The 17,420-nt window shown below is 46.7% G+C and overlaps 1 protein-coding gene across 1 annotated transcript in view; it reads left to right on the top strand.

Annotated features, from left to right (window-relative positions):
• The first annotated feature begins 1,320 nt into the window (after positions 1-1,320).
• TMEM201 (transmembrane protein 201) overlaps positions 1,321-17,420 on the top strand; it is a 31,024-nt gene continuing 14,924 nt past the window's right edge. Inside the window, exons 1-6 of the mRNA XM_067311241.1 lie at positions 1,321-1,424; positions 7,889-8,009; positions 8,644-8,838; positions 10,837-11,013; positions 11,638-12,029; positions 12,527-12,730. Of these exons, the coding sequence (XP_067167342.1) occupies positions 1,321-1,424; positions 7,889-8,009; positions 8,644-8,838; positions 10,837-11,013; positions 11,638-12,029; positions 12,527-12,730 (1,193 nt within the window). The remainder of the gene's footprint in view (positions 1,425-7,888; positions 8,010-8,643; positions 8,839-10,836; positions 11,014-11,637; positions 12,030-12,526; positions 12,731-17,420) is intronic.

A 17,420-nucleotide genomic window follows, 5' to 3' on the forward strand; every position in this document is an offset into this window, starting at 1 on the left:
TACGTGTCAAACCACCAGCAGCTTCCAGTTCTGTGAGAACAGCGAATCCCATCAGCGTGTGCTGAGAGCGGTAAAGCGTGAACAGGTAAGTGTTGCTTTGTTTTCTAGGGGAGAGCTTCTAAACAAGCCTGGCCTGGGAACTACTCACACTGGGGACGTGAGAGCTTTCTGCAAAATTGTGTTGTTCACCCATGTAACTAGGGAGAGTGGAAGCCTAGAGCAGCAGCCCTTGACCTCTGGCTCGCAGGTAACAAGCTCCCGGAAAGCCCTCCACTTCAGTTCATGCTCCGCTTGACATAACTACCCCTTGGCTGAAGGGAGATGGTATCTGCAGCACGTGGCTCACTGGGTAAAGCTGAGCAGGGACCGCAGAAGGGTGATAACCCGTGCTCTAAAACCACTGGGAAGGCTCCTGTCGCATCCTTGGAAGGCCCTTCCACTTTCTGCAGTTAACTAGGTGGTACCGGTACCACTAAAGTGATACCAGGCAATTGCATCCTGCTAAGGAATCTCTTCTCTTGGAATGGGCTCATATTTTGCTGCCTCCTCCTCAAACTTTGCTGCCCTTTTCAGTTTTGTATTCCCCTGATCAGTAATCCTTGGTTTCCCCACCACCACCCTTGCTTAAGAGCTTGCATTCAGTTTAGTTGCCAGTCTGCTGCCTTCTTGTAGATGGTGTCTTGTGTCCAAAATCTGGCTTCGTTTGTAAAAGCAGTCCCGGGGGAAACAGTTTTGGGTAGAGATTTGTTCTAAGCAGCCTTTTCGGAGCAGCTTCCCCTCTCCTAGGACCGGGGCCGTGCAGCCGCGCTGTATTAGCCGCTTTTCGCGTCTCCCCTCCCAGCTCGCTCACGCCGCCGGTGGGTGGCAGCCACGACCGCTCCCCGCGGGAAGCGCTCCTGTAGCGGGAGGAGTCAGTGCTGCGGCAGGGCCCGCGTTTAAATCGAAACAACAAAAAAGGCTGCTTTCCCCCCCCCCCCCCCAACCCGACCCAACCCCCCCCCGGCGCCAGGGCGCTCCCGGCGGGGCCGCGCGCTCCCGGGGCCGCCCCCGCCGCCGGGCGCGCTCCGCTCCGCGCCGCGCTGACTCACGGCGCCGCCCTCCCGCACGACTGCGGCCTTTCACGCCGCGCCCCGTGCGCGCCGCGCCGTGACTCGCGCCGCGCCGTGACTCACGGCGCCCGCCCGCGCCGCGGCGGCGGGGAGGGGCGGGGCGGCGGGGGCGGCCGCGCCGCGCGCGTACAAAGCGCCGCCGCCGCCGCCGCCGCCGCCGGGGTCAGCGCGGCGGCCGCGGGGAGCGGCGCGGCCCGGCGCGGCCCGCGGCATGGAGGGAGCCGGCGCGCTGCTGGCCCGCTGCCCCGCCGCCGGGCTGGGCGTCACCGTGTGCGCCGCCGCCGCCGGGCTGCTGCTCTACCGCATCGCGCGGAGGTACGGGCCGCGGGGCCGCGGGGCCGGGCGGGAGGGAGGGAGCGGGCCGCGGCGCCGCGCTGGGCCGCGGGTGCGAGCCAGGTCCCGCCGGCGGGGGCAGCGCCAGGCGCCTTTTTAGCAAACGGCAGCCCGGAACTCTCGACGGCGGCAGAAAGGCCGCCGGCACCCGCGCACGCAGCCCTCCGTCAGGAAACAGCCGGGCGATTTTCTCCCTACCCCCTTAAATCGCTTCGTGTCTTTGTGTTCCAGAACCGAGCATCAAGGACGCGCCTGCTGCGGGAGCCGGGCTTAAAAAAAATCCAAAACATCTTCCTTCCTCCTGTGTGCGGGCTGCTGGCTGACATTGTTGCTAGCAGTATTCCAGGGGCCGTTGGAGTCTCGGGATTTTGCTGCGTGCAGTTCTCTAATGTCTTTCTGGCAGCGTTGTTTGAGGCGGAGGGAGCAAAGAGCATGTTTTGCTTCGTTTTGTGTTGGGTGATTTGGCAGTGAAATGTTTCCTGTCCTCAGGAAAACGTGATCGCAGGGGGAGCAGCACAAGGGTACCACAGAAATAATTTTAATAATACGCTGGGGCATTGCTAAAATTTGGGAAGATCAAATAGAAGTTAATGCTGCAAACGTCAAAGTTGCTATTTAGTGACAAAAATTCTTGGTCATTTGGTTCTTAATTAATTGGAACATTTATGATTTCAGAACAAACTTGCACAGATTGGTTAAAAAACAAGGTTTAGAAAGTGCCTAGAGAAAAGTCAGGATATAGGTTTCATGAAAGGAGAAGAACTTTATTTGAAAGACTTCAATCTAACATACCTTGAAATGAATATATAAAAGCATATGTGGCATAAGAGGCATTTTTAGACTGTGTAGCAAAGCAGACTTGAGCAGTCTGCTCTTCTGTAAAGTGCTTCTACCGGAGTAAAAAGAGGCCCCAAGGGCTGGTTGTGATGAGGTTCACTTACAGTTTATGCTTTGAAATAGAAGCACGGCATCTGCAATGAAGTACTTCAAGTTTGCTCTAAAATACTTGCAGTTTATAGAACTGTATAAATAGGTCAGTGGTATATTAGCCCGTATATAATACTTGGCATTTCAATTGCATGTTTTGAGCAGTTAAGAAATACTAGGGGCCCAAAGCAATCCTCAGTGAAGCAGGCAGCATTTCTGTGACCCTGTTGCCTTTTGAGGCAAGCGATTTGGCTTGTTTTGCTTAAGTTCATCAAATAAAAGGTCTCTGTGGAATGGAAAGAATTTCTTCCCAAGTCCTTGAAAAATGCTGGTGAATTGCAAATATTTCCAGGAGGTGACCTTGATAGTTGTTTGGGGTTACGTATTTGTGCTGTTCAATACTGTTCTGATATTACCTAATTTCTTACTTTGCCTTAGTAAGGGAATCTTTCGAAGTCATCACGGGGCATGGGTTTATAAGGGACAGATGCAAATGCAGACCTGATACTGCCGTTTTATTTGGTATTAATGTTGTGATATAGCCCTGCTCTGCTCCGTTTTCAGAGCAAATGTGCTTATATATCTAGCAAGGTGCCTTTATCATAATAGCTACAGGCCCTGTAGAAAAGGAAATATAATATATCAGAATAACAACCTAGTGGAAAGTAGTCCTGCAATAACTGTCAACATATGAAATTATACTACTTTAACCATGCCAGCATACAAGACTGTGCTCTTTGTACCAGGGAGGAAAAAACATTTGATATACACCCAGAGCTCCTTAAACCTTATGAGTTTGGGCAAGAAAGGAAAATCTTAAAATGTTTGTGGTCTTGCTCTTGATCTGTTGTGTTTGTTGCATGTTGCTGGAAGTCTCGTTGCCGAGTTCAGACCAGCAATTAAAGCCACTTTCTCTTTGCCTTTTGTGCCCCTCCTGATTTTTAGCTACTGACTTATTGCCAATACTAATGTAAAATACCCCATGAGGATCTCTTGCTTGGGATCTTTGGGTCAGTGGTGGCAAAGGCCACTCATAATAGTCATTGTCGTCCTCTACAAGCAGAGTCAGGATAAGCCATGGCCCATTCTAAAAGGGGTTTGTAGGAATTTGGGGAATTGCCATGCTGCTAGGTCCTTCATTTAGGTGAGCAGCCTGTCACAGATACTGGAAACCCCTTCTGGAGGGTCCTCTCCTGATGCCTGGTCAAGTTCGATGTACTCCAGAGTATGAGAAGTTGCTGCCTCCCTTGCCCCCAAAGCTGCAGTTTCACAGATGATGACATTTGAGGTGGATAGCACTAGAGCTGGTTAAGGCAAGCGTGTCTGTGATAGCGTTTGCCTGCTGGAATCTGGACAGCTGGGCTGCTTTCTTCCCACGCTGAAAAGTGGGGTCTAGCATTGGTTCTGCACTGGCAGACCCCTCTGTTGACAGGTGATGGGACACCAGTACAGCATGGATTTGCAGCAGCTTAGTGAGTTGCCACCCAAGAGCTGAGCTTCTCTAACTGTGAGCTGAACACAGTGTCAGGTTCATTGAACTGGTGTAACCCAGTCACGTTGGACTGCGTGACCGTGCCATGGACTCGGTCTGTGCCTAGGAGCTTTGGCAGCCTGGTTATGTCAAACTGCCACTGGATGTTCAGATCACAACTGATCTGTGCAAAGAGCTCCTCTTCCCAGCTGTTTTTTCTTCAGATTTGCTGGCATAGCTGTTTGTGCAATTGCTTTGTAATCCAGTTGTGCCAGAATTAAGTGTTTTGCTTTAAATACTTTTGATGGAGAGTTGCTGCTTATTTTAATCCTTGGCAGAAGATGAGGGTAACCCAGCTAAGAACTGCGTATTCCCCTGTGGGCTCCTTTAAGAATGTGAAAAAACTCACATCGTCGTCTTCTTGACGTAGCAGTGGCAGGGGAAAAAAAAAGCATAGATGTAAATAAAAATATTTCCAAAACCTCTTTTTTTAAGGTAACTCATTTGGCCTGTACTGATCATTAAATTGTATTCTCTTGTAATTCTGTTGTTGTTCTGGCAGTCCATTTAAAGTATGGGCGTAAGCGTGACCTTAAATATATGTATCAATGAGGAATGGTGGAGAGTTTTGGGGAGTCCCAAAAGCAGCTTTTTCTGTAAAGCTTGCCTTCTTACGTTACATGAGAGAGAAACTAGTCTGTGGCTGCAGTCTGATTTTGCAAGCACTGTATACGGAACAGAAAACTTGTTAGCACAAATAAAGGAGTCTGTTTCTCACAAACATACATCTTAGCATATTGTCTGAGCAGGATCGGACTTCTAGGTGTTGATCTCATAATCAGGTTTACTCCAGGTATGGCCCCCAGTGTTGTCTTAAAGTGAAGCCCTTCTGCCTGCAAAACCATTAATCCAAGGCTGGCAGTTCTTCCAGCTTGATGGGGTGTGCAGGCTACATTTTGTGTTAGCGCAGCTAGTCAGCTGCTAACAGGATCCCTCTGTGCAGTAATTCAGTCTCTGCTTGCTGCTCAGGTTTTATTTTGCAGACTGGCTCTTTCTCCAGTGTAGCTAATTCAAGTTAATGCAGTGTTAAGATTATAAAGTCCTTACAGATCATCCACCTAGTGTTTTTGTAAGGGATTGAGCACATGGTAGATGCTTATATAGATTTTGCTATGAAGGCGGAAACTCCAGTGGGTTTTTTTTTTCCAAACTTTATTTAGATAAAATAGAATTCATGATAACATTAAAATCAGTCCGGGAGTTTTTTCTGTGTTTGTTACATCAGCTGACTTGAAGGATAGTTAGATTAGCAATAGGAGGAGCATTTTTAATGTGACTGGGAAATTATTGCCCAAAATTTAGCATTGTCAATCTCTTCATAACAGAATTTCTGACTCTAGAAACAATGTATTTCCTACCTTATAATGTTTAACCACTGCTTGAATTCAGTCAAGGTATGTATAGTTCCAAAGTCTCAGTCCTTGGAGTCCAGTATTTGAGAGTCTCTCCAAATTAGGATTTGTTTTTGTTTTGTTTTTTAACTCCTACCCGGTTACTAGAATATTAGTTCTTTACCTACATATTCTTGCCACAAATGACCTTCTTTTCTTCTTGCCTTTTTCATCCAGCAGATTAGGAACTTCTGATTTTTGCACCTATTTCTATGGCAACAGATTATAGGCTTACAAAAGGGAGGATTATTGGTTTTTATCCTAAATAATCCAGGAGTTAAAGATTCCTTTTACATACATTGTCAGAATGAAGGGCTGCTGTTTAACCCTTAGTAGCTCTTCCTTAACCACAAGAATGAGAAGTGGAATGCTATTTGGAAGAGATGGAAAGGTCTCGAGCATACTAGCAATTCAATCTCTGATATTAGCAAGTTCTCAGATAGGTTTGGTATTGGTTCTTTTTTTGTTTCACAGCATGCCTGCTTTGCTGCTTTTCTGACCTGCGCTTTCCAGTTCTGTGTCATCCTTGAAATTAGTGCTTCTGTCTGCAGTGTTGTCATGGACGAGAAGGTAGACGCAGGCTCAGGTGTAGCTTGTCTCATTTTCATAGATGCTAGAGGACAGCTCCACAGCAGCGTGAAGGTAGGACTGTAGCACTTGCTGCAGTACCCGTATTAGTTCAGGGACAACTGGGCATGTTATTGTGCAATAACATACATCAGAGAATGGAATTGAGATTGTTCTTCCTATCAAATTATATGCTCAAGATGCCAGGAGGATTTGTATCCTGGTGGTTAGCATGCTAATGCCTATGCGTTATATTTTCATTGCTTTTGAACCCTTGATAGTGAGATGAAACAAGCACGAATAGATGTTACAGTCCTTCCTTCATATTGCTGTGTTGACACATGGTCTGCTCGGCTCTTAGGCAACGGTAGCTCATGGGTAGCTTGGACTAGCTGCTTAGATTCTTCTCTGGTTTGGACTTTTTTCTTTTTTTTGCTGGTCTACTTTAATGGTGGTATTTTTAACTCAGATCAGCTACTGCTTTGAGCTTCCCTGGCAATAAACCAAAGAGTTGAGCAGAGAATATTCATCTTTGGAGGAGTGTGGGTGTGTATATCTATTTAGAGAAGGGAATCTGTCACCCCAGTAGCTTTAGCCATTTCCCTTCAGCATCTGGCAGAGAACCTTGTGTGTACTCTGGCTTTCTAGGCTCCTGTTTGGTGCTTCATTTTAAGCCTATCCTTGTCATTGGCACTTAAACAGGAGGCCCAAGCACCCCTTGAGGGTTAGATATTTTAGGAAGTGATCTTTTGAGAGGTGGTCTGTGGAAATGGGAGTGGGGAAGAATCTTAATTGTAGGCTTGCAGCTGCAAAGGTGGTGGCTGAGAAAGATGTGCACTTAGCTAAGGGTAGAACCACCTGCCTGTTTGGTTGCAGAGTGCCGGAGGATGTTTCTGTAGCATTCAGAAGATGTTTCCTTACAGAATATTGTAGTAGCAGAGAACGTTTCCTAGAACAGGAAGCAGAGAAGTTGCTCCCAGCTTGTGTGTGCTTAAGGTCTGTTATTTGCTTTCCAGGCCCTCAATGAGCCTAGCTGCTCAGCTGATTTCACTGCTGCTTTAGGTGCATGTGACGTTTGTCAAGCAGCTCTGCTTCCCCAGACACACATCAGTGTCTGGGGTCCTGTTTATCTACTGGGCCAGCCTGGCTGTGTTGCTTGACCTCTCAGGAAACGTCCTTTCAGGTATTGCTCCTAGGTTTAAGACAAATGCAAACCTTCCTTAGCAGTCAGGGCCTAAAGGCCAGGTTACCAAATCCTTTGGTAAAATGTCCATCGCAGCTGGTTCAAATGGAGCCATATCACAAGTGTTTCTCTTGCAGTGGTTGCTGTTTTAATGGGATTATTTTAAAAAACAAGGGGCTCATGAATTCAAGGCATGAGTCTTTGTCGCTTCAGTTCTCTTGCATAAAAATTAGGGAAGGTGTGCTGATTCCTCAATTCCTTCTTATTTATCTAGAGTTGTGTGAAGAAACATCATCTTACAGTGCCCAAACCCTGGGCTAATTTGATATGCCCTTGTCCTTGACAAATTCTGTAACAAACAGGACAGGCAGCATTGTGCCCATGAGCTCATTTCCTAGGTTTCTGAATATCGTCATATGCAGTTCTTGCGGAATATAACTTCCATTTCCCATGGAAACTGTGGCAATCAGGAATGGGTGCCAGAATCCTGTATCATAAACTGCTACTCTGTTGCGCCTTTCACCTACATTAACACTAGTGATTATGGAGTTGATTTGCTCTGAAAACTAGTGAAATGAATTATTCATGAGGTTGTTTAACTAAAGTTCTGGCATGTCCAGGTACTAGCACAAAGAGATATTAGCATTGGGCAAAAATTTATTTCTACTTTAATAATCTTCCTTCTCACTCCTAAAATGATTCCTGTGAGTCATGCTGTTAAAGATACTGAATGGGAAGGCTGATTGTTATTCCAGGCTGTCTTGCACTTCCCTGTTTGAAAGCCATTGCTTTCCTTTAGATCAGGTAGATTCAGTGTTGATGTCTAACGTGTTTCTTTTCCTAACAGGAAGAAGCCCACGCATGTGACGGTGAACTGCTGGTTCTGTAATCAGGACACGGTAGTGCCATATGGGAATCGCAACTGCTGGGATTGCCCCAACTGTGAGCAGTACAACGGCTTCCAAGAGGTACTGTGGCAAGTGTTGCTTGAAGGGTGGCTGGGAAGGTGCATGGTCTGTGCAGCAGCACTTGTGGCAAAATCCTGCTCCTAATTTAAGATGGTACAGGGCCAGTGCAAATGAACATTCAGCAATTTGACAGCTGGCAGCTCTGTGCTGAGTACTTGTGAACTCAGCAGCTGATTGCTTGCTCAAATTTGAGCAAGATTCCACATGCACAGGGATGTGCTGACACAGAATGATACTGACAAATTTGTCCTACCTTGCTTCAAAGGACAAAGAGGGCCTTGACGTTTTCACCAGTATCTCATAAGAATCTTTTTTTATTATGTGGAGCCATTCTTTTTCCCTGGTTTTGTATTTGGAAACAGCTGAATTACTGTATTTAGGGTATTAAATAGACAAAGTCTGTCTTAAACCGAAAACCAACAAGAAAACCACTTGGTTTACATAAGGGTGGATGGAGGGGAAGTGTTTTGAAGTGTTTTGTCTTTTTTCACTTATTCTTTTGTTGTGGAGGTGAAGGCATGCAGTGTGGAGCCCCAGCAGAGCCTAGGGAATCTCTGCAGAGCCAGGGAAGATCTAGCTTTGATTTCATGAATTCATGCTCACTCTTTCCTCCCCCTCTTCTGCTTTTTGTTAGAATGGAGACTACAACAAGCCCATCCCTGCTCAGTACATGGAACACCTTAACCATGTTGTGTCGGGTGCTACAACTTTCTGTGATCCTACCAAACCCCAACAGTGGGTGAGCAGCCAAATTTTGCTTTGCAAGAAATGCAACAACCATCAAACCACAAAGATCAAGCAGCTGGCATCATTCTCACCAAGGGAGGAGGTAAGTGTTGTTTTGGCCTTCTCATGACGTAATGTGCGTGGAGGAGAGGATGATGGGATCTCTCCTTCACAGTTCATGGCTTCCTGCAGTTTCATGCGAAGCATTTAGTGCTGTGGTCCTTAGCTTTCAGCTATGGTCAAGCCTTAAGAGTTATAAGGCTGCATTTTAGTGGGATGTATTCATCCTCTGGGTTGCCTAATCCAGTCTGCTTTGTGTCATTGTAACACGTTTAATCAGGATGTCTCCCAGGAAACAGTTTTAAATTTGATCATGCTTAACGAGAACATCTTCTGGTTCTTCCCTTTTTTCAGCTTTGTTTTGAGTCCCTGCCTCTTGCCAGTCCTGTCTGCTTGCTAAAGCAACAGCAGCCTTTGGCCTCTTTGTAGGTGTTCGGTGAACCGTTTCACTTCTGAAAGTCTGCAGTGTCTGTGCCAGCTAAGAAACGTGGGACCGTGTTATCCAACATGGCAAGGGCCACGTGCTGGTGAAAGCGGCGACCTCTGCACGGCTGGCCTGTCCAGTGAGGGGTGAGCCTGCTGCTGCCAGGCTCTGCTGTCTCATTCTCTCTCAGTGTCGGCAGATGGAGCCCCTGCAACGGTGCTGCGGCAAGCCCTCGGACAGCTGCAATGCATCTTTCTGCTTTCTGTCTTCTAGAAGAAGCTGCGTGTGATTGGCACAGAGATAAATACGCACTGACCTGTTGCTTTTCCTTTGCACTCCCTCCTCTGCTAGTTCAGAGGCTGTGCAGGAGGTTTAATGTTTGTGTTTGTCTATCCATGTACCTGGAAAACCCTTTCCCAGCCGCAGCAGGAGGGGGAGCAGGGGAGCTCTCTGTTCTCTATGCTGTCCCCAGCTCCAGCCTCACACACAGCCTCCTCTGAAGGTCCAAGCCGTGAGATGTGAGGAAAGTAAAGGGATGGGGTGTGGAAAAAAGGAGAGTTCCCAAGAAATTTAGTTAACATAACTGGAGCTCTGATTGTTTTCTCACCCAGTCACTTACCAGTGTGTGTGGGGAGTATCTGAATGCTATAGTCAGCTCCATAACCTGTACTTCCTAGTGGCTTTGGAGAACAGAGCCTTGAGAACACTTTCATGGCTGGAGCTGGCATTTTTGACTGGTGGATTGGGAAGTCTTGACCATAGCAGCAACTGCAAAAACTTCTCCCCTCTGTTACCCTGCCATCCCACCTCCACAGTAGTAGGGGTGAGCCAAGAAGGGTGCTTGTGGAAACCGTTTAAAACTTGAAGTGGGGAGATGTGCACTTGCGGTGACCTTGCCTTGTCAAGCTCCTCTTCAGCAAAACAGGAGGGAAGCTACAGGGAGGCAGCTCTTTCAGCTTGGCACAGGCTGGGAATGGAGACGGTGCTGGAAGAGCCCTCAGAGCCTCTGTGATAAGCCATGCATCCACTGTAGTGACAGTGATAAAAGTACTTTCTGCCCTCCTCGCTGGCTGTTTTGAGTTAATGTTAACAATGATTTATGGAGCTCATCTCAGCTGTGCATTCAGGTCAGCGACAGCCTTTGAGACTGGAGCTGAGTTTTGGAAGGAGCTTGACTGTCCTCTTTCTAACAGAGTGGTGTGGAGAGGCAACAGATCTTTTGAGGCCCCTCATGTTGAGGAGTGGAAAGGCAAATCTAGGTGGTGTTTTTTTTTGTTTTGGCTGGGGGTTTTTTTGTCTCCTCACAGTGTTGAGTTCATGAGATCTGGGCAATGACAGCAAAATTGGGCCACAAGAGTTCAGCATCCTTGAAAGAGCCACAACAGCCTCCTACAGGGATTTCCAGGGGCTTTATTTGTCTCTTCTGGGACATGGAGGCTGGGTCAGCTGTATGGGAAGTTGGTTGGTTGGCTGGCCTCCAGCTTAGTCACTGTTCAGGCCTGGCGTCAGGGGCCTGTGAGTCTTTGGAAACTGGGAGCATGATTCATTGCATGTCAGCAGCATGATAACTGGTGATGGACCTGCAGTTCTCACCTGCTTTTCCTCCTCTTTCACCAGGGCAAGTATGATGAGGAGATTGAGGTGTATAAGCACCATTTGGAGCAGACCTACAAGCTGTGCCGTCCGTGCCAGGCTGCTGTGGAGTATTACATAAAGCATCAGAATCGGCAGCTCCGGGCACTGCTGCTCAGCCACCATTTCAAACGTCGTGAGACTGACAAGACCTATGCTCAGGTATGCTGGGGGAGAGGTGAGGGGATGCAGGGAGAAGCACAGTGAGCTAGGTGCCCCTGTACCCAAATTTGGTGCTAGGAAAGGGAGGCATTGCTGTTGGCAGCTGTCATGGGGTTCTCTAACTCTGGGAGTTTGGGTGCACGGCAGAAGTTGAGGAAAACATAGAATAGTTGCCATCGTTGCTCCTCAGGATAGCTTGAAGTTTTCCTCTTGCTGGTGTCATTTAGTGCAATTTCCAGAAAGTAACTCTACTGTAAGGACAAGAGCAGAGTGGAAGAAGAATGGTGGGACAGGCAGAGAAGGGGAGATAGGAAGCTGGTTCATGAGGAGAGTGCAGGAAGCTACAGAGTACAAAAAAGAGGGAGTAAATATAATAAGGAGATAATTCATGCCTTCTCCTTGCTTCACTGCCCTGCCTGACCTTGGCTTCTGGTCACAGCTCTGCTGTTGCTCTTTGCTCCTCTACAACTCATGTGGTGTCAGTCCAGTATAGATACTAACAAGGACTTGTACAAAGCTGTCTAGTAAATGATACAGTCTAAAAATGTTTCATAAAGCACCATTCCAAGACCGTACCACAGTTTATTCAGCTTCTAACAAGATGTTTCTCTATTCTCTTTGCAGAACTTGTGTTCATCCTCCTCTTCCACTTCCATAACCATCCCAGCTCAGGTGATATTTCTGCGATTCTTGGCCTTCCTCAGCTGTGCATTCCTGGTCCTGATGGCCTTGTATGGGTCAGGCAACCCCTTCTCACTCAGTGCTGCAGTCCCTGCTCCCGTTTCCTCTGGTCTGGCATCTATTCGGAACAGGACTGGCACGAGCTCACAAGCAGACTCAGGAAATGACACTTCCCTGACAGTGACAGGGTGGCAAGAGCTGCTCCACCTGCTCCCAGAACAGATGGTGCAGAACCTGAGTGTAGCGTGGACTTACGGGAAGAATCATCAGTTGGCAGTTGCTGTCCTTGGGCTGTTCACCTGCCTGTTGGCTATGGTTTTGGCTGGGCGGATCAGGTGGGTGTGCTCTTGTTTCCTTCTGTTCCACTTAACTGGTTTATGGTGGGGAGTCTTTGGCCCTGTCTTGCCTCAGTGAGCCCAGGGGCAGCCCCAGAATGGGGAATGTAGTACTGAGCAGCGGTTTTCCTTGTTACTGTTTGGGTTGCTAGCCAGCTGGATGGAGACAGCAGAGCTCGTTCCGACTCTGCCATGTTTCATTCAATCTAAGCTTGAATTACTGGGAATGAAAAATTCCCCCTACAACTCAGTAATCTAGTGGACAGTGGAACTAAGCCACTTGGGTCCTTAACGCAGCAGTGGGAAAAGCTGCAGATGGTATAACCTTAGCAAGAGATAGTATAAAACCTGCTTCAGTCTGTGTCCACAGAAACCACCCCATCTTCAAACTGCCTTGCCCTCCTTTTCCCTTCCCTCTCCTCCCCCAGGACCACCAAAAGCTTTGTTATTATTTAAATTCTTACCTTGTGTCTTGTTGGGTTTTTTTGTCATTGCAGGCTCCGAAGAATTGATGCATTTGCTTCAGTCTTGTGGTTCATAGTGATGGGTCTGCATTTAGCTGAGAAGTATCTGAAGACAGACACACCCAGCTGGCTGGATACAGCCAAATTTGGCACCACGTCCCTGTGCTGCTTGGTGGGCTTCACCGCAGCAGTGGCAACGCGGAAATCAACGGGCCATCGGAGATACCGGCCCCGAAGGTCAGAGCCAGAGCAGTGACGCTGGGGGAAGGAGGAAAAAAGCCTTGTGAACTCTGTGCGACTGGTGCTTCTCTCTCCTCTTTTTATTTTCCCTTCTTTTTTTTTTTTTTATTAGATGAGCAGTGAAGATCTTTTCTTTTCTTTTTTTTTTTTCTCCTTCCATCCTTGCTTCCCACTGTACTAGCTGCTTGGAGCATTCCCACTGCTGGTGTTAGCCACGGAAGCTGCTCCTGCTGCCTCTGTTCTCCCTTCTTCCTGAATCCTCTGTCAGCAGTGCAAGTAGCCAATCCCTAAAGCCAGTTCTTCCAGCAACTGCTTCACAGACTGCTCCGTAAATGCAGCTTCCTCCCCATTCTGCTCCTCCAGCCAAAGAGATTCTGGCTTCTCCTGTCCGTCTGGTTCTTCTCACTGCCTGTCCATCCCTAGCCAGTCCCAGACGAATCCTCTGCCTTGATTCTCTGTGGGGCCTGGGCCACGTTCAGTTTTCTAATGGTGCTGGTCATTTTAATTTTATCCTGATGGGGACTTGCCTCTGGATTCCTAGTTCTCCTAATGTTTACCATAGTAACAACACATGGCATAAGGGCATATGAGGAGGGGAGACATGTAGTCCATAACCTGCTTCTTTTTGCCTTCCACTGAGGAGCATCACTTAACTGCATGTTCTTTCGCTCTGTCATTCTGCTGTGACTCCTGTCTTAAATGGAGCCTCTTAAGTGCTTTTGACTGGAACTTCAATAATTTATGTAAAAGGGTGCTTTTAAAGGTTATGTAGCTCAGTGTGTCTTGATTAGACACCTGAAAATATTCAGCTGTTTTAGTATAAATCTTCAAATCTGCCAGTGGCTGTTGCTTTCTATGCTGTTTTGAGGTTTTTTTTTTTTTTTTTTTTTTTTTTTTACTTTAAGAGGAGCATCTGTGTAAAAGTACAACTGGAAAAAAGTCCATATGTTCCTCCACTCCTGCAGCCTTAGAGAAGAATTACGGGACTGACGGCCACATGCTATGTTGTATGATCAGCTTTTGTTGTACATCACAATTTTTCCAGTCAATGCTTTGCTTAACATTGAGAGCACAAGTCAGGAGGACATGCCGGAGGAAGGGGGGGAGCTTCTGCAGTGGGTACACACAGCAGCAGAGCTGGATTCTCTTTGTTACGTGGGGGGTTCCTTTTGGAAGTTCTGGCACTGGTGCTACCCCTGCTGAAGAAGGGGGTCTGGAAATTGTGACTTAGAGTGCATAGCAGTCCTCCACGGAAAGCTTAGATGACTGGGTGTTAGTGTGTGGGAAGGAAGGAGCTGTCAACTGCTTAGGTTTGTGTAGGATTAACTTGTGGGAGCCTCTTGGGATAAGCAGTCTGGCTCTTCCGCACTGGTTTTTGTAAGTCACTCCACTGAGTTTCTTACCTGGATTTAGGCCTTTTACCTAGAAATGGGCTTTCAAGAGGAAACAACATAGTTAAAAAACATCTTTTGCCACTTTCTTCTATTCAGAATAGCTCCATGGGACCTGCCATTCTAATAGTCTGGTGTCCTGATCTTCCTGTATATAAATTCTAAAATAATCAAAATCAAGCTCTTACTAGGAAATATCCGCATCTCCCATTGAAAGATTCAAACACTACTGGATGCTGCAGGTGCTGGTGAAATGACAGGAACTTTTCTTAAGGAAACAAAAGATATTTCATAGCTTTTCATTGTTGTTCTTCTTCAAACCAGTATTCACTGTGAAAGCAGAAATGTAGCACTAACAAAAGCTCTGTGGAGATCCGTTGACAATAAGCCAAGTAAGCTGAGCGCGTCATGGGGAAGGTACAGCTCCTGGCTGAAGAGCTGTCTGCCTGTAATTTAGCACCTGGCATGGGGAGGCAGACCCAAGAATCTGCTTCCCTTATGTACTCTTCCTTGGAACGTTTTTTACTGGTGCCTTCAGATAACAACCGTAGCCACCTCCAAGCGAACGGAACACCTTTCTCAATCCTGGTGCTCATGAACGATGCTGCTCTGAAAACTGTTTGCCTTCTTTCCGCAGAAGGGAGCCAACATTTGCAAAGTCTGGTTCCTCCCTTCTGCGTCCCTGTTACTTACCAGCCCTGACCCAAAAGGTTTGTTTTCCAGCTCACAGTCCAAGTTTGCTTCCTGTTTCATTCTTGGACTTTCAAAGTGCTAAATAATAACCACTGTGTCCTATTTTGCACTAGACGATGGAAGTTTTTTGAATTGGAAATTTTTTTAAAGCAAATACTACAGGGAGCCATGTGAGTTCATCTAGACAGAAAAAAGGCAGAAGTGCGCAGGATCCTCAGCCCTGGGCTAAAGACTTATACAGTCAGTCTGGCTCCTCTCTCTTTTTCTTCCCTAGGAGATATAGTAGGAAATGCACCTTAAAAATCCCATGTCTGCTTCCTGTACCTGAGAACAGATTCCTCCGTCCTGTCAGCCTGCTGGAGCAGGGGGTCCGGGGGCAATGCTCAGGACAGTAGTAGGCTGGTGAAAAGATGAGAAGTGGCATTAAAAAAAGCAGTTTGTGAGTAAATGGGTAGTTACTGCTGCCTGTTCAGCCTTCCTGCAGTGCAGTGATTGCTTAGCATGTTTTCATTCTCCAGAGAGCTCCCCACTGCAGCTGCCCATTTTTGCCTCAGCCCATCTGCTTTTAAAAGTGGCTTAGACAAAACCACCTAATGAAATGGACGCAGGAACAAAATCCACTGCCAGCTCTGCCATTCTCTAAACACATGTACAAAAGGCCCAACTGATCGTGAGCCATTATGTCCATTAAGTGAAATACAAACATTTTGCCTTTTATTTTCCTCCTTTGTTCCTGCTTGAATGCTTTCCAGTTTTCCCCATAATGTTAATTGTAGGAAAAGACTCACGTTTCTGTTTAGCTGTGATTGTCTTCTGCTGTTACTTGGATTGATAAGTGCCTTTTAGCGTGTGAACTTGCAACTAGCTGGCCTTGCAGAGATGAGCTGTTCCCTATTGCTGCTCTGCTCTTGAGTATGTTTGAATGATGAGGCGAACCTCGTGTTTAGAAAGGTATATTGAGGCCACTACAAGAAGGAGGGCTGTGAGCCACTGACAAGTTGTTAAAGTGTTTGGGGATGGTCATGGTAACCTCATGCCATGATACGTGTTTTTAAATTAATAACATGCCTGATTTCTAATGGCAATGTGCTTTCTTTTTCTAACAAGAATTAAAAAAAAAATAAATGTCCAATTGTTCCTGCCTAGTGGCAAGGAAACTCTCGGTGGCAGCTCAGTCAAAGGTGCCTGCCAAGCTCTTCAGACATTTTGCTTTCAGGAGCTGGAAGTCAAGGCTGTATCAGGTTTCTCCTGGTCCCATTTCATGTGGCCACATGCCTGTTCTGAGCAGCTGTTTTCCTCCCGTCTTCTGTTTCTTTAAATTTAGGCATGACCCATCTTTGAGCCCTCTGGTCTAGCGCCTTACATGCTGTTTTGCTGTGAAGCGTCAGATCGTTCTCCTATGCCTGATCTCTTCTCCTGTTCTGTTTTTTTCCTATGCGCTGCTGTGACGGATGGGGAGGATGCCCCCTAGATACCAGAAGCAGGCAGTTGGTAATCCTTCCTGCAGGGGTGGGTTTATGCTGTGAACTAAATAGTACTGCTCAGAAATATTTTAATTCTGTTTGCACAGCAAGTGCAAATCTATACTTAGAGTTTAAAATCTCTTCATCTGGGAGAGATGTTACAGTCTACATGCAAGCAAGAAATCCATTTGTCTTTTGCATTATGCAAATTAATACAAATGAAGTATATTTACAAGTCACAATAATGTTACATATCAAAATTTTAGAAAGCTACCTGTGTTATGGCCAAGCTGTATTATTGAAGCCATGGTGCTTGGTTGAGGATCTTATATTTGAGGACCTTTTCAACTGCTTAATTGTAAAAACTTCAAAGGGAAAACAAGATAACAAAACAGATATTGGCGTGTGGCTGACTTCTAATGCCAAAGAAGCTGTTGTCTTTGCTCAGGTGTCAACTCGTTCTTCCACTCCTTGGTGCCTCAGCATGTCTGTGCTGCCACTTCCAAAAACAAACAACAGGAAAAATTCAGAGCCTCAAAAACAAACTTGTAGCAGTTGAATTTGGGGTTTTAGTGACTCTGACGCTGACAGTCTCCTCTCTGTCTGCCTTTCTCACATGCTTTGCTAGGGCTGATGGTAGAGGATGATAGGCCTTTTGGAAGGGAGGAAAGTAAGGAAGAAAGGGGTGGTTCCTCCAGAAGCATTCTGATTTATAAACTGCTAGCACCAAATCTGTACCAGTTGTGTCTCCAGAACCACTCCTTACGGAATTTGGCCTGAAGGAGGTTGATTATCAGTTATCAGGATTTTACTGTTGACTGTTTCTGAAAAAAAGTTCTCTGGTTAAATAAACCACCCCTCCCTTTACTGAGGCTGTTCCTGCAATACACGATTTCAATGCTGACTAGACTATTCTAAACGGGCTGTGCTGTGTAGCTTCTGTAAGTAAGGTGCTTTGCCAACTTGACATTTTTTACTTGAAGTTCACTTAGAAAATAGCCCAACAGTTACATATGCTATCTCTCTGCGCCTGTCGCTGCCTCTGCAGTAGGTTCAGCAGAAGAAAACGTACCCTTGCAGCTCAGTTGTTCTGGAACGAGCCCAGTGCCACTATCCTCATGAAGCCGAGATGCTCACTTT

Source organism: Apteryx mantelli, chromosome 26 (assembly GCF_036417845.1).
Source record: "Apteryx mantelli isolate bAptMan1 chromosome 26, bAptMan1.hap1, whole genome shotgun sequence".
NCBI classification, from domain to species: domain Eukaryota; kingdom Metazoa; phylum Chordata; class Aves; order Apterygiformes; family Apterygidae; genus Apteryx; species Apteryx mantelli.